Source organism: Macaca mulatta, chromosome 1 (assembly GCF_049350105.2).
Source record: "Macaca mulatta isolate MMU2019108-1 chromosome 1, T2T-MMU8v2.0, whole genome shotgun sequence".
Classification (NCBI taxonomy): domain Eukaryota; kingdom Metazoa; phylum Chordata; class Mammalia; order Primates; family Cercopithecidae; genus Macaca; species Macaca mulatta.
In genome coordinates this window covers 238633016-238646773 of record NC_133406.1, presented here as the reverse complement: position 1 = coordinate 238646773, position 13758 = coordinate 238633016, and the positions used below count along the sequence as shown (strand labels likewise).

General features: G+C 60.0%; 1 protein-coding gene across 5 annotated transcripts in view; it reads left to right on the top strand.

Annotated features, from left to right (window-relative positions):
- The first annotated feature begins 1136 nt into the window (after nt 1-1136).
- PRKCZ (protein kinase C zeta) overlaps nt 1137-13758 on the top strand; it is a 147615-nt gene continuing 134993 nt past the window's right edge. For 2 of the 5 annotated variants that reach the window (XM_015133724.3, XM_077979638.1), the window contains exons 1-4: nt 1137-1972; nt 6419-6540; nt 7454-7543; nt 10510-10560. In XM_015133724.3, coding sequence (XP_014989210.1) covers nt 1902-1972; nt 6419-6540; nt 7454-7543; nt 10510-10560 — 334 coding nt within the window. In that variant the 5' untranslated portion in view covers nt 1137-1901. Of the gene's footprint in view, nt 1973-2054; nt 2285-6418; nt 6541-7453; nt 7544-10509; nt 10561-13758 lie in introns of those variants that run through there. The other 3 variants (XM_077979631.1, XM_077979672.1, XM_077979649.1) reach the window with 3 other exon arrangements.

Sequence of the window (13758 nt, the reverse complement as noted above, 5' to 3'; positions counted from 1 at the left end):
ACTTTTAAAAGCTGCAGACCAGGAGGGCAAAGGATGGGAGATTTGGGGAGCTGGAACCGGGGGCGGGGGATGTGTGAGCCTTCCCAGGAGGGCTCTGATGCTAAAGGCCAAGAAAACGTCTGAGGCCAGGCGCGGTGGCTCATGCCTATAATGCCAGCACTTTGGGAGGCCGAGGCAGGTGGATCACCTGAGGTCAGGAGTTGGAGACCAGCCTGGCCAATATAGAGAAACCCCGTCTCTACTAAAAATACAAAAATTAGCTGGGGTGGTGGTGGACGTCTGTAATCCCAGCTACTTGGGAGACTGAGGCAGAAGAATCGCTTGAGCCCGAGAGGCGGAGGTTGCAGTGAGACGACATCATGCCATTGCACTCAGCCTGGGCAACAAGAGCAAAACTCCGTCTCAAATAAAAGAGAAAAAAAAAGAAAAGAAAACGTCTGAGAACCGACCCTTGTATTTAAAATGTGGAAGTGGGTGGTGGCAGGGGAGGTAGAGGGGGAGCAGGGCGGCTTGGCAGAAGCTTTGCTGTAGAGAGAGGCAGAGATGGGTCAGTGGGTGGAGGGAGGGTGCAAACGGTGTTTAAGAAGAAAGAACGACAGCTTCTGCATAGGAGAGGGGCACGCTGTCCACCTCTAGGGAGAACATGAGTTCTGTGGCCACAGGTCTCCCCAAGGCCTGGCATCAAGGAGGCGCCAGGCACCCCACCTGCGTGATGAAAGCACGTGGTTGAAGTCCTGGTGGCTGTGTCTGGGTGAGGGGTGTGAGGGCGTGGCCTGAGCAGGTCCACTCTCAGGGGAGAGGGGTCCAGGTCAGGAGCTGGGTCTGGGTGTCCACCTGGTGCTTGGGTGAGGTCTTGCAGGCAGCAGGTCTGGGCTTCAGTGGATACAGACAACAAGGGATGGGCTGATCAGGGAAAACTCGACCGCATTTTCAGGGGAGGAGCCCAGGAGGCAGGGAGCTGGGCAGCGGTGGAATGGCCTGGAGGGCGATTGTCCAGATCAACCCCCCCGCCCCCAAGTAAGGCCCAAGAGGCTGTGGCTTCAGAAATGAAGGTCATGGGCGACTCGGGGCAATGCCGCGTCCTTGACCTGGGCGGAGTGAGCGGTTGCACTCACGAGTGTGGACGGCCCTTCCCTACAGGGGACCTTGGATTCGATGGGGGCGAAGCGGGGGCTGGGGCCCAGAGAACCCGAGTCTGGACCCTCCCGTCCCTGACCCTGGCCGGGTTCTCCGCTCCTTGCAGCTTCAGTCCTGCAAGTGGGAGATGTCAGGAGACCCCTGGACGGCGGAGTCCTCGGGCTGGCAGGGCGCGCGCCGCAGGAGTTTCGATTCGGAGGGTCTGGGCGAGGGCCGAGAACTTGCGTTTCCAGCGAGTTCCCGGGTCCGCAGCTCGGTGCCGCAGGCCGGGGCCCCTCCGGTTGCCGGGCAGAGCCGCGCCGCGCGCGGTCCCATTGGCGCAGGTGCGTCGCGCCCCGCCCGACAGGTAGCCCCGCCCGCGCCTCGCCATTGGGCCGCTGCCGGGGGTCCCTCGAGGATTGGCCCAGGTGGTGGCCCCGCCTCGCCCTCATTGGCCGCAGGTGCCACCGCCCGCCCCGGGACCGCCCGCCCCGCGGATTGGCCGCCGGCTCCACCTCGGTCCGCCATGTTCGGACACCGCCCCCCCCGCCCCCCGCCCCCCGCCCCCGCCCCCGTCGGACGGTCCCGCCCTGCGCGCCCCCAGCTGCCGCCCCGCGCGCCGTGGGAGTTCCGTGGAGTTCCGCGGAGTTGGCCGGGTCGGGCCGGAGCCGTCGGTCCTGAGCGGTGCCTTCCGCGTTCCGCCGCCGCCCCACCTGGCGCCACCGCCCCGCTCCATGGCCGGAGCTCCCGGGGCGCAGCGCTGACGGCGGCCGGCGGAGCGCGCCATGCCCAGCAGGACCAGCCCCAAGATGGACGGGAGCGGCGGCCGCGTCCGCCTCAAGGCGCATTACGGAGGGTGAGCGGCTGGGAGGGCGGGGAGCGGCGGCGGGTGAGGCGGGGAGGGCGGGGAGGGCACAGCCGTCGGGGCTCCTGCGCTGGAGGGAGGGAGGGAGAGGGCGGCGAGGTCGCTGCGGGCCCGGGGCTGTCGCGGGAGGTCCTCGGTCCCCGCCCGAGAGCGTCACCCGCGGACACCTGGTGGGCAGCGCCGGCTCCTTCCCCGGGACCGGGTTTCCCTGGGGTCGGCCCCGCGCCGCGCGCTCCTCGGCCCGGTCACTGTGGTTGACGTTTTCGCTGGAAAGTTGGGCGGGGACGTTCCGGCCGCAAACCTGTAAGGATTGAAAGTTTTCATCAAGTTGTAAAAACTCCTGGCGGGTTTCTTAAAATCAGCGTTTCCTAAATGTTCTCCCCGTTTACCCGGCCGGGGGTCTCGGTTTAGGCAAAGTCCGGAGACCCGGGGCGCGGGCGCGGTGGCTCCACTGCAGCCCCCGGCAGGGCTCCGGGTGGTCGGGTGGGGACAGGGGTTTCTGGAGGCCACGGCGCGGCCGAGACTGGCCCCGGGGCTTGCGTCGCACCCGCCCCCCTGGAAGCCTCTGTCTGGCTGTGGGAGGGGGCGCGGTCAGGGGCCGGAGCCGAGGGGTCCGGGGCAGCGCTGGTGGGGGTGGCGGGGGCTGCACCAGGTGGCCGGGCTCACAGGCACAGCGGAGGGGTCGCTGCCCCCCGAAGTGTGGGTGGTGGGGAAGGGAGGGCCCGTGGGTTTGTTCTTCCACCCGCCTGCGTCCCCAGGAGCCCCGAACTCGGACCTCCGCTCCGGTGAAGGTGGCCGCTGCTGCGGAGAGGGAGGGGAGGGGACTGCGGGCTCCGGGCTTGCACTGGGTGGTCCTTGGGATCTTGAAAAGCTGCTCCTGCCCCGGTGCGCCTCAGCTCCCGCGGTGGCAACCTGAGCCCCAGAGGCAGGGACGGCTGGCAGGGTTACGTGGGTGACATTTTCCCTGGGCCATGTCCTGTCAGGACAGTACCCCAGGGGTCTCTGTGGTGCCCTGCGAGTCTGAGCGGGTTCAGCTCCTTGCGAACCTTGTCTTGGGGTCTCGGGTCAGCCATCTGGGGCTGCTTGGCCCCGGGTTTGTTGTCTCTTCTTTGGGAAGGTTGAGGCCTCTGCAGCCCCCCTCTGGCAAGCACCTGGAACCCTCGGGGTGCAGTGGGGTCGGGTTTGGTGCCAGAAACCAGAAGAAAGGGAATTCTGAGGAACTGACCATCCAACCCCACCCAAAGGGGTAGGGCAGCCATGTCTTTTGACCTGGAAGTCAGCCGGTTAAAACTTGGTGTGATTGAGGTCCTGGCTATTGGACTTATCCAAGGACCTGGGCTTGCTGTCTCCTTCCCAGCCTGGAGCCAATAAACTAGGCAACAGGTGATGGTGTGGAGGTCAGGGGTGTCCTGCAAGAGGGAGGTCCACACCGGCAGGGCTGCAGGGGCCCAGACCCTCCTGCATTCCGGTGCCCAATTTCCGGGACCAAGGCTCAGGGGCAGTGCCCTGGAGTTCTGGGCCGCCCCGTCCTCTCTCTGTCCTGCTTTGGCCCCTGGGAGCACTTTGGTGGTGGGGTGGGTGTAATTCCACCCGGTGACTCTGGTTTCCTGGGCTGGAGAGACCAGGCTCCCACCCCTTCCTCTTCCCTCCCTTCCGGGACTGTCTCCCCTCTCTCCCCACCCCTTCCTCTTCCTCCCTCCTTCCCTGTTGTTTTCCCTCCTCTTCCCGCTCTCCCCTCTCTCCCTTCCCTGCCACACCTCTTCCTTCACCTTCCTCCCTGTTCCAGGGCCTGTCTCCCCTCTGGGTCTTCCCTGTTCCTACCATTCCTTCTCTCCTCTGTCCCCTCCCAGGTCCTCCTCCTCTCTACTGGAGAGTGTGAACTGCCCTTCTCCCCAGCCTGGCTCCTCGTCCCTCGTGGCACCCGGTGCCTCTCTGAGGGGACTGGCTGTGGGGTGGGACACTCAGGCCTTAGGGCAATGACGCAGTTCCAGAAAGTGGTTGCCAGGATGAGTACTGGGTTATTGGAAGCCCTAGAAACTCCGTCCCTGGGGTGAGACGCTGCTGTTCGTGGAGGTAGCTGAGTGTGGACACGTGGAAGACAAGTCTTTAGAAAAAGGAGGAGCTCTTCAGTCACCCCCATGGGGCATGGCCACCCCATCATCCTTGCCTGTCCCCCCAGGGCCCTCTGAGCACACTTGAGATCCAATCCTCGCCTCCCCCCCCCCGGCTCCCTGTGGGCCTGAGGGGTCCCCAGACACCTGTGTTTTCAGGGAGTCCCAGGTGACCTGGGCCAGGCTCCCAGACCGAGTCTCAGACGCCCATTCTTCTGGTGTCGCAAACACTGGTGCTGGCTCTTCCCTTTTCCAGCTCAGACTTTTTTTTTTTTTTTTTTTTTTTTTTTTTTGAGACAGTGTCTTGCTCTGTTACCCAGGCTGCAGTGGTGTGGTCTTAGCTCACTGCATCCTTCACCTCCCAGGTTCAAGTGATTCTCCTACCTCAGCCTCCCGAGTAGCTAGGACTATAGACGCCTGCTACCACACCCAGCTAATCTTTTGTAGTTTCAGTAGAGATGGGGTTTCACTTTGTTGGCCAGGCTGGTCTTGAACTCCTGACCTCGTAATTTGCCCGCCTCGGCCTCCCAAAGCACTGGGATTAAAGGCGTGAGCCACCTCGCCTGGCCCAGCTCAGACAACTTTTGTGTTCAGGGAGGTTCTGTGTGCAAAGCTCAGAGACCAGGGCGGGCGGTAGCTCAGGGCTTGGTGCTGGGCCCCGCAGGGACACAGGAGTCTCTCCCTGGCTGCCCAGCTGGCTACTGGGTGCTGGGTCCTGGACACCCCTGCCGAGGGGCACAGAGCAGCTGTTTGATTCAGGATTGGGATAGGGTTGGAAGTGGTGGCCCGACACTTCCCAAGTCCTGGGGTTTGACTGGAGCCACCCACCTGGCCTCCAGATTGGCAGGAAACTGGCTTCCACCTGGGGACAGGACTGTGTGGGGGCGGGGGCATGGGCAGGAAGGGGTCAAAGGTGAAGGGATGGCTGACTCCCACTCTGGAGTTCCTGGTGGTCGGACTGTTGGACGCCAGGTCAGGCAGCAGGCATGGGTGTCAGCTTGGGGCGAACCCCGGGTATTGGGTGTGTGACCCCTCCATTCCTCACTTTCCTAATCTGCGGTGATGCTGCGGGCTGTGGTGAAGACCAGCCAGGTTGGTTCCTGTGGGGTGCTCGGGCACTGGGGGCAGGTGCTGGGTGGCCAGTTCCAGCAGGAAGGGGTGGGTGGCTGCGGCCCACGGTGGGCTGGGTGAGGCCTGTGGGGCAGGTGGGCCCTGGGCTGCTATGCTGGGGCTGTGGCTGTGGGCAGATCCTGTGTTCTGTTTGCACTGGAGTTCTTGTCTGGGACGAGAACTTTGTTTCTCGAAACTTGTCTGACGAATTCAGATAACCTTGTGGGGAGCCAGCAGTGTCTGCAAAGAGCAGAGCCTGTGTCTCTGTGGTTTGGGACGTCTCACACCCCTTCAGGCTTCTTTTTATAGGCCCTGTGTTCTTGCCCCGCGCTCCTGTGGGTGTCAGAAAGCCGTAGATTTCTCTGAAATTTCGGTGTGTTCCACAAGGGTGTGATTCCTGCTCCGAGTTTCAGGAAACACCAGCCAGGCCCCGTGGTGGTCCCTCCCCTCCACGCAGGGTGAGACCAGCTCTTGCTCAGTTCAGGCAGTGATGGGGGGACCTCGGGTTTCTAGCAGCAGGGAAGCGCCAGCCTTCAAAGGGTGCCTGGGGGTCCCTGAGCTTCTCCAGCCCCTGGGATTCAGGTCCTGTCTGGGGCTGAGAAGATACAAGACACTGACACTGTGTGACTTGGTTTTCAAAAAAAGAAAAATTTGCCCAGGCTTCTGTCGTAGCCGCAGCAGTGGACCCAGTTCCCACTCTGGGGTCTAAAGAGCGACCTTTCATTATGGAATTATTTAATCCCCTGCCTCTTCACCGCCTGAAGGTCTGGCCTCCACCGCTGGCACCGTCGAGGTCTGGGGGCAGGTCTGACTGGGTTCCTTTACCTTACCGAAGCTGGGGGGCCTGCACCGACCCAGCTTGTGTCCATCCTGGGGTCATCCACACTTGGGTGAACTGGAACGGGTGTCCGACCAGGTGCCGTTGCCAGGCCTCGCACAAGAGGGCACTTTCTTTTTTCCCAATTTGACTTCATTCTTTCCAGCCAGGTAGGTCGCGCTTTCTTCTCTGTGCAGGGAAGTTGACGGTGGTCGTTTTTAAACGATGATTATGGTTAATGGTTCTGTTTTGTGTTGGAGGGGCGTGGGGGAGGCTGTCATACTGTTTTTGGGGAAAGTTTCACTTATCTAATCCATGATTTGGTTAATCAGTAATAATTGTTTAATTTGATTCAAATACGCCCCACGGTAACAGATGCCCGTGTTCCCTCCGCCCCAGGGACATCTTCATCACCAGCGTGGACGCCGCCACAACCTTCGAGGAGCTCTGCGAGGAAGTGAGAGACATGTGCCGTCTGCACCAGCAGCACCCGCTCACCCTCAAGTGGGTGGACAGCGAAGGTAACCCTCGTCCCGTGTCGGCCAGAATCCTCAGCCTCAGGGGACTTCGCCAGGGCAGCCTCTTGTGCGGAGTGTGCTCAGCCTCTTCTGTGGGGAGACTTAAAAAAGTGGAATTAAACTTGTTGGAGCCAACTTTTCCCCAGGGGGGATGGTGGGAAAGAGGTTGGCTGCAGATGCTTAACAAGGACCTGGGCCTAGATGCTCCTAGGAAGGGCTCTGGTCTTGAACTCCCTGCAGGGGGTCTCCCTGCCTCACCCTGGGCAGGTCCTCACCTCTTCCTCTGACCTCCTTTCTCATGTCCTGGCCTTTTCCAGTAGGTGTTTCTGAAGGATGGGCTCTTCCTGTTCTAGGGACCATGGGGAGGGCGCGTGCAGCCAGGGCTCGCCGTGTCCGCCTCCTCTCTCTCAGACACACATCCTGAAAAGGATGGGAGGGGATTGGGAGACGTCCAGAGAGACCCCTTTCGCCCAGGGACTGGTGGGCAGCTGCTGGCTGAGGACACGGCTATGTGGGTGGAGCCTGATGCCACACCCATTGGGTTGGATACAGCCCCGCAGGGCGTGGGTTCTGTACGCCTCCATGTCCCTGTCCAGCCACGGAGGGCAAGGAACTTTCCCTCCACCCGGGACTGACCTCAGGAGAGTGTCCTCAGCCCTGCTCACTGCTTAGCCCTCCAAGTGGTGCCCAGGGCTGCAAGTGCACCAGCTTCCCTTCCTGGGTGGCTCTGATGCGGCACTGGGGGCCGGGTGACTCCCTAGTGTGGACGGCCATCCTTGGACCTCCCAACCGTGCCAGGAGGTGGCCAATCTGAGCAGTGGGACTAGACCCTCATCTGGTGTGCTAAGCAGGCCCATCACAGCCCGCTTTGCCTTGGGCCTTCGGCGACCTCAGCGCCGTCTCCTGCCCCACCCAGGTGACCCTTGCACGGTGTCCTCCCAGATGGAGCTGGAAGAGGCTTTCCGCCTGGCCCGTCAGCGCAGGGACGAAGGCCTCATCATTCATGGTCAGTGGTGGGGTCTGTGGGGGGCGGCCCAGGGGGCTGTTCCTGGCTGTGGGTGCCTGCCAGACCACCTGGGGGGTTCGACGCCGTATAGGATCATGGTTTAAAATCCTATGATGCCAGAGAATTTAGGGATGTCTAATATAATGCCATTTGGGTTTTTTTTCTTTGACTTTTTTTTTTTTGAGACGGAGTCTCGCTCTGTCGCCCAGGCTGGAGTGCAGTGGCATGATCTCAGCTCACTGCAAGCTCCGCCTCCTGGGTTCACGCCATTCTCCTGCCTCAGCCTCCTGAGTAGCTGGGACTACAGGCGCCCGCCACCACACCTGGCTAATTTTTTCTATTTTTGGTAGAGACGGGGTTTCACTGTGTTAGTCAGGATGGTCTCAATCTCCTGACCTCATGATCTGCCCGCCTCGGCCTCCCAAAGTGCTGGCATTACAGGTGTGAGCCACCACACCCAGCCTTTTCTTTGACATTTTATTAACCCAAATGAAAACTGCTCTTATAAAGAACCCATAAACTGCTCAGAGGCTCCAGTGGCCAGCGTAGAGCCCACGGTGCGTGTGGACAGTGGGGACAGCCCCACCAGCCACCTCACCTGCCCGGTGCTCCCTGGGCCTGGCTCCCGGCTCACAGCTGTCCTCGGCTTTAAGTTCAAAGCCCTGTGATGAGCTGACGCGTGGGAGATGTAACTTTGTCTTTAGGTGAGCACTTTAGACTCCCCAGTACTGCTGGGGTCTCCAGGGCGTCTGGGGCCTGCGAGTGTGGTTCCAGCAGCTGTGGCCAGCCAGCCACGTCTGTGTCTCTGTGTCCACTTCTGGCTTAGCTTGGGCTCCTTGCCAGGCTTCTGGCCATGGACCACTGAGTCCAAGATGGGACCAAAGCTCGAAACCGCCCACAGTTTTCTGACAGATCCATTATTCTCCTGGACACGGGGCTACTTGGTTACAATGTTTAATTTTTGTAGCCCTTTATATCAACGTGGCTTTAGATTTAAAGACTAGACCGGGTGTGGTGGCTCACGCCTGTAATCCCAGCACTTTGGGAGGTCGAGGTGGGAGAATCACTTCAGCCTAGGCGTTCAAGACCAACCTGGGCAACATAGACCCCCATCTCTCCAAAACTTTTTTGTTTTGTTTTTTTGAGACAGAGTCTGGCTCTGCCCTCAGGCTGGAGTGCAGTGGCGCTATCTCTGCTCACTGCAACCTTCACCTCCCGGGTATAAGCGATTGTCCTGCCTCAGTCTCCCGAGTAGCTGGGACTAAGGCATGTGCCACCACGCCTGGCTAATTTTTTTTTTTTTAGATAGAGTCTTGCTGTGTCGCTCAGGCTGCAGTGCAGTGGCGCTATCTCAGCTCACTGCACCCTCCGGCTCCTGGGTTCAAGTGATTCTTCTGCCTCACCCTCCCGAGTAGCTGGGACTACAGGCATGCACCATCATGCCTGGCTAATGTTTTGTATTTTTAGTAGAGGCGGGGTTTCACTGTGTTAGCCAGGAGGGTCTCGATCTCCTGACCTCGTCATCCACCCGCCTCAGCCTCCCAAAGTGCTGGGATTGCAGATGTGAGCCACTGCGCCCAGCCTAATTTTTGTATTTTTAGTAGAGATGGGGTCTCGCCGTGTTGGTCAGGCCGGTCTCTAACTCTTGCCCTCAGGTGATCCACCCGCCTCAGCCTCCCAAAGTGTTGGGATTACAGGCGTGAGCCACCGTGCCCGACACCAGATGTGGTGGTGCACCTGTAGTCCCAGCTACTCGGGAGGCCGAGGTGGGCGGTCCTTGAGCCCAGGAGGTAGAGGCTACAGTAAATTGTGATTGTGCCATTGCACTCTAGCCTGAGTGATGGAGCGAAACCCTGTCTCAGATAAATAAACTTGTAGCTGTGCCTAACCTCGTCCACTTTATTGCGATTGTGTTAGTAAGCACATTTTGCTTTTCTACACTGAAAGATATGGTGCTTTAAAATTCACGTTATTTTCTAGGTAAAAGAAAAATAGTTAGGGCCGGGCTTGGTGGTGCACACTTGTAATCCCAGCACTTTGGGAGGCTGAGGCCGGTGGATCACTTGAGGTCAGGAGTTCAAGACTAGCCTGACCAACATGGTGAAACCCCATCTCTACTAAAAATACAAAAATTAGCCAGGCGTTGTGGCGCGCGCCTGTAATCCTAGCTACTTGGGAGGCTGAGGCAGGAGAATTGCTGGAACCTGGGAGGCAGGGGTTGCAGTGAGCCAAGATCGTGCCACTGCACTCCAGCCTAGGCACAGAATGAGACTCCATCTCAAAAAAACGAAAAACAAAAAATGTTTGTTTTACTAAAGTTTTAATACTTTTATGCGTATATACACGTATATACACACACATGCACGCACACACGCACACACATATATATAGAATTAAAGATGGGATTTTGTCATGTTGGCCAGGCTGGTCTTGAACTCCTGGTCTGGAGCCATCCTCTCATCTCGGCCTCCCAAAGTGCTGGGATTGCAGGCATGAGCCATCATTTCCAGCTAAGTTTTAATATTTCCTAGGCATCTATTTTGATAATTTATCGTGGAAGCCCAGGATGTGTGTTAAAATAATTTTGAACTCTGTCTTGAGTATAAAGAAATGGAATCTAAAGTGCTTTTAAAAGTCAGTTTTCAAAGTAATTGCAGTTCTTCCCCATTTTTATATAGTTTAAAAATACAAGTCAGTAGCTTTCTCTGACGGCTCTGCTGTCCAGGTTCCTCTGATTGGCTTTTACCCTAAGTTTTTCTGTGGGTTTTTAAGTCCTACCTAATGGAGCCTGGCCTACGTAGACGCACTGGGTTTCACGTCTCCCAGGAGCGTGCTCTCATTGGCAATGGCACGTGCGCCTTGTGTGAAGTCCGTGTGCTCAGCCTGACTGAGGCGGGACTTCCTCCGTGAGACTGTTGAGTGGCAGCCGCGGGGCCTTGACGCTCTCTCTTCCTCTCTCTGTCCAGTTTTCCCGAGCACCCCTGAGCAGCCAGGACTGCCGTGTCCAGGAGAAGACAGTGAGTACTGGGGTTTCCTACACCGGTCTTGCATGTTACGGGGTTGAGCTATTGATCCGTTGTGCCGAGGAGGAGGCAGTGGTGCCGTTTTCGGAGGTTCACCCTCATGGAGCGTCAGGGCACAAGCAGCCATGGTGACCACAGCTGCTGCCTGTGCATGCTCTGGCTGACAGCACCGCGCGGCGGGGGCCTCGCTTGGCTGGTTGGTGGCATGAGGAGTCCGGGGGGCCTTGCTGTCTCCCTAGGAGGGAAAGGCCAGGTGGGACGCTGGACACTGCTCCCATGTGGCTGCCTCAGCTCATGACCACCCCCAGGCCAGTTGTCCACTCCTCCTGGTCCCTGCTGGCCCCTGAGCTGGAGTGGGGGCTCCCTTCATTCCGAGCTGGCTCCATCGGGAGGAGAGGAAGGAAAGTGAGTCCTGGGGGTTGTGGCTTCAGAGGGAAGCTTCTGACCTCACTTCCTACCACGTCGCGGAGGCTGCTGGGCCCTGAGCAGGTGGCTACGCTGCTGTGGGGCCATGCATCCCATGGCTGTGTTTGATGGGGTTCCACCCCCACCCTCCAAACCCCACACTGCCTCCGGCATCCGTGCCATGCCTTGTTTGTTGTGTGGGCAGGAGATCCTGGACCGAGGCCGCTGCCTGTCCAGTGCAGGGCACGTGGCTCAGTGTCCCCAACCCCTGCTGCCAGGGTGCACACCAGGTTGGCCTCAGGCTGGATGCTGGGTGTCGGCGGTGCCCTGTGTTGGGCAGGAAGCGGAGGTGGGGGCAGATTCAGGCCAAGAGGGCGAGTGGGCAGTTGGGGTTAGAGTCTCGGCTTCCGGGGAGAAGTGGGGTCGAATAGAGGTTTGGCAGCGCTTAGCATTGGGGAGGCCCCAGGAGCCACGGGATTTCCATGATCACCCTGGGGAGAGGGCGGCGTGGCATCCTGGTTTCAAGCCCTCAGCCAACAGGGGTCCCTGAACCATGGCCGGCAAGGCCGAGGAGACATCCAGAGGTGGGCCCTGGCAGGAGTGGAGCGGGTGGTCTGGGGCTGGACCTGCCCGGGGGCCGGCAGGAGGAGATGGGGTATGGCCATGGCAGGCAGACACCACCGGCGGTTTTGGCAGCATGAGGCAAGTGTGAGGAGGCGGGGGGCACGTTCCTTTGTTCAGCCCTGGTTGTGGCTCTTGGAGATGGTACCACCTGGGCTGGAGAGATGGGGACCCTGTGTGTCCCAGTGGGAGGCAGGTGGAAGGGAGATGACGTGTGACGTCCACGGCCCCGGGCGGGAGTGGCCGGGCAAGGGTGCAGGTTGGAATTCGGAGGCCATGTTGAGAAGGCGGTGGGGGAATGGGGAGTCTCAGGGGTAAGAACTTTGGGGGCCCCGAGGGTGCTGGACGGAGTCCACACAGGCCGGCGAGGTCCAGGAGCAGGGGTGGGTGCTCGGCTGTAGTTTTGCCTCAAGTGGGACTGGGGCCGGCTTGTGGGCTGCAGGGGCCCTGCAGGGGTGAGGGTCAGGGAGAGACTTCTGAGATGGGGCTGTTCTGGGGGTGCCAGGAGCAGCTCAGGGTGGGGCTGGGTGCGAGCACATAACGTTTACGTAAACACATGAATAAGACATGCTCCTTGTGGGTCAGACAATGGTTGTCCCTCCACAGCACCCCGCAGCCTCATGCTGCTGCTTTGTAGGAGGGGACCACGGGCCTTGTTTATTTGCCACCTGGATGATTTTTTGACTTGGTGACAGGACTGTGCTCATCGGTCCCATGTGCGCTGAGACCGTGCACACCCAAAGGTGTCCACCTGTGGCCAGCGTAGCCCCTGGGGGCGGGGGAAGCCCGCAGTATTTCTGCGCCATGTCTGCCTCTTGTCTCAACCCTGCCTGGGGGCCTGGGGTCTGCTCTTTCTGTCTGCGACCTCAGCAGCGCCTCTCTGCCCGTGTGGACAACCTGCCGGCCTCACGTAGGGACGGGGGCCCGCGTTTGCTCGGCCACTGCGGTGGAGGAAGGGGAAGTTGGGGGGTCACAGGATGCCCTGGGGCCTGGGCTCTGCAGGGGAGTGTGTTGTGGGGGTGGCGGCTGAGTCACTGTGGGGAATGCGGAGAACGTGGCCAAGCCCCAAGGAAGGACCTCCTGGGACACATGAGTAGGTCCTTGAGATGTTTACCCGGGGTGGCTCCACGGCTTTGGGGACCACTCAGCCTGGTTGGGGACATTCCGCCAGAGCCTCTGGGGTAGCCTTTGCCGAGGAGGTCAGAGGTGGATGCCGGGGGTGGGGAACCCTGCCCTGCCCTGCGTGCTGATGTCCACCTGGACGTGGGGTGGATTTTATGGTGCTAGTGTCAGGAGTGTGTGAGAACACGCTGCCCACACGGGGTCCCAGGCCACCAGGGCTTGGGGGGCTGGCGCTCTCCCTGATGCCGTACGTGTTTCTTTTGCTGTGACTTCGGTGCTCATCTCAGACGGGACACCCTGCTCTGGTTGCCAGTGGCCGCCGCCCGGGGCTCTGTGGTTTTAGCGCCTGTGGGAATGTTCACAGGTGTTTTTGTCCTCAGGCAGCACTGCCCGGGCTGAGGGTCAGTGAGAAGGGTCAGACTGGGAGGTGTGGGCAGTGGATGGAGCACACCAGAGGCGGAGGAGGGCAGCACTGCGGCTGTACCGTGGGCCTGGTTCAGACGCCTGGACGTGCCTGTCTCACCGTCAGCAGAGGACCTTCTGGCACGTTCTATGTGTGTCTAGATGAAGTTAATTGGTTTTATAGATTTCTACAAAAACTCTATACTTGCAACTATCACCTCTATGTAGTTCCAAACCCAAAATATATTCCAAAAGGAAAGCCCGTGCCCGTCAGCGGTCACTCCCTGTTCCGCCTCAGCCCTGGCCCTGGGCACCTCCGGTCGGCCTCTGTCTCTGTGGCCCTGCGGATCCTGGACGTTCGGTGTCCGTGTGGCCCTGCGGATCCTGGACGTTCGGTGTCCGTGTGGCCCTGCGGATCCTGGACGTTCGGTGTCCGTGTGGCCCTGCGGATCCTGGACGTTCGGTGTCCGTGTGGCCCTGCGGATCCTGGACGTTCGGTGTCCGTGTGGCCCTGCGGATCCTGGACGTTCGGTGTCCGTGTGGCCCTGCGGATCCTGGACGTTCGGTGTCCGTGTGGCCCTGCGGATCCTGGACGTTCGGTGTCTCTGTGGCCCTGCGGATCCTGGACGTTCGGTGTCCGTG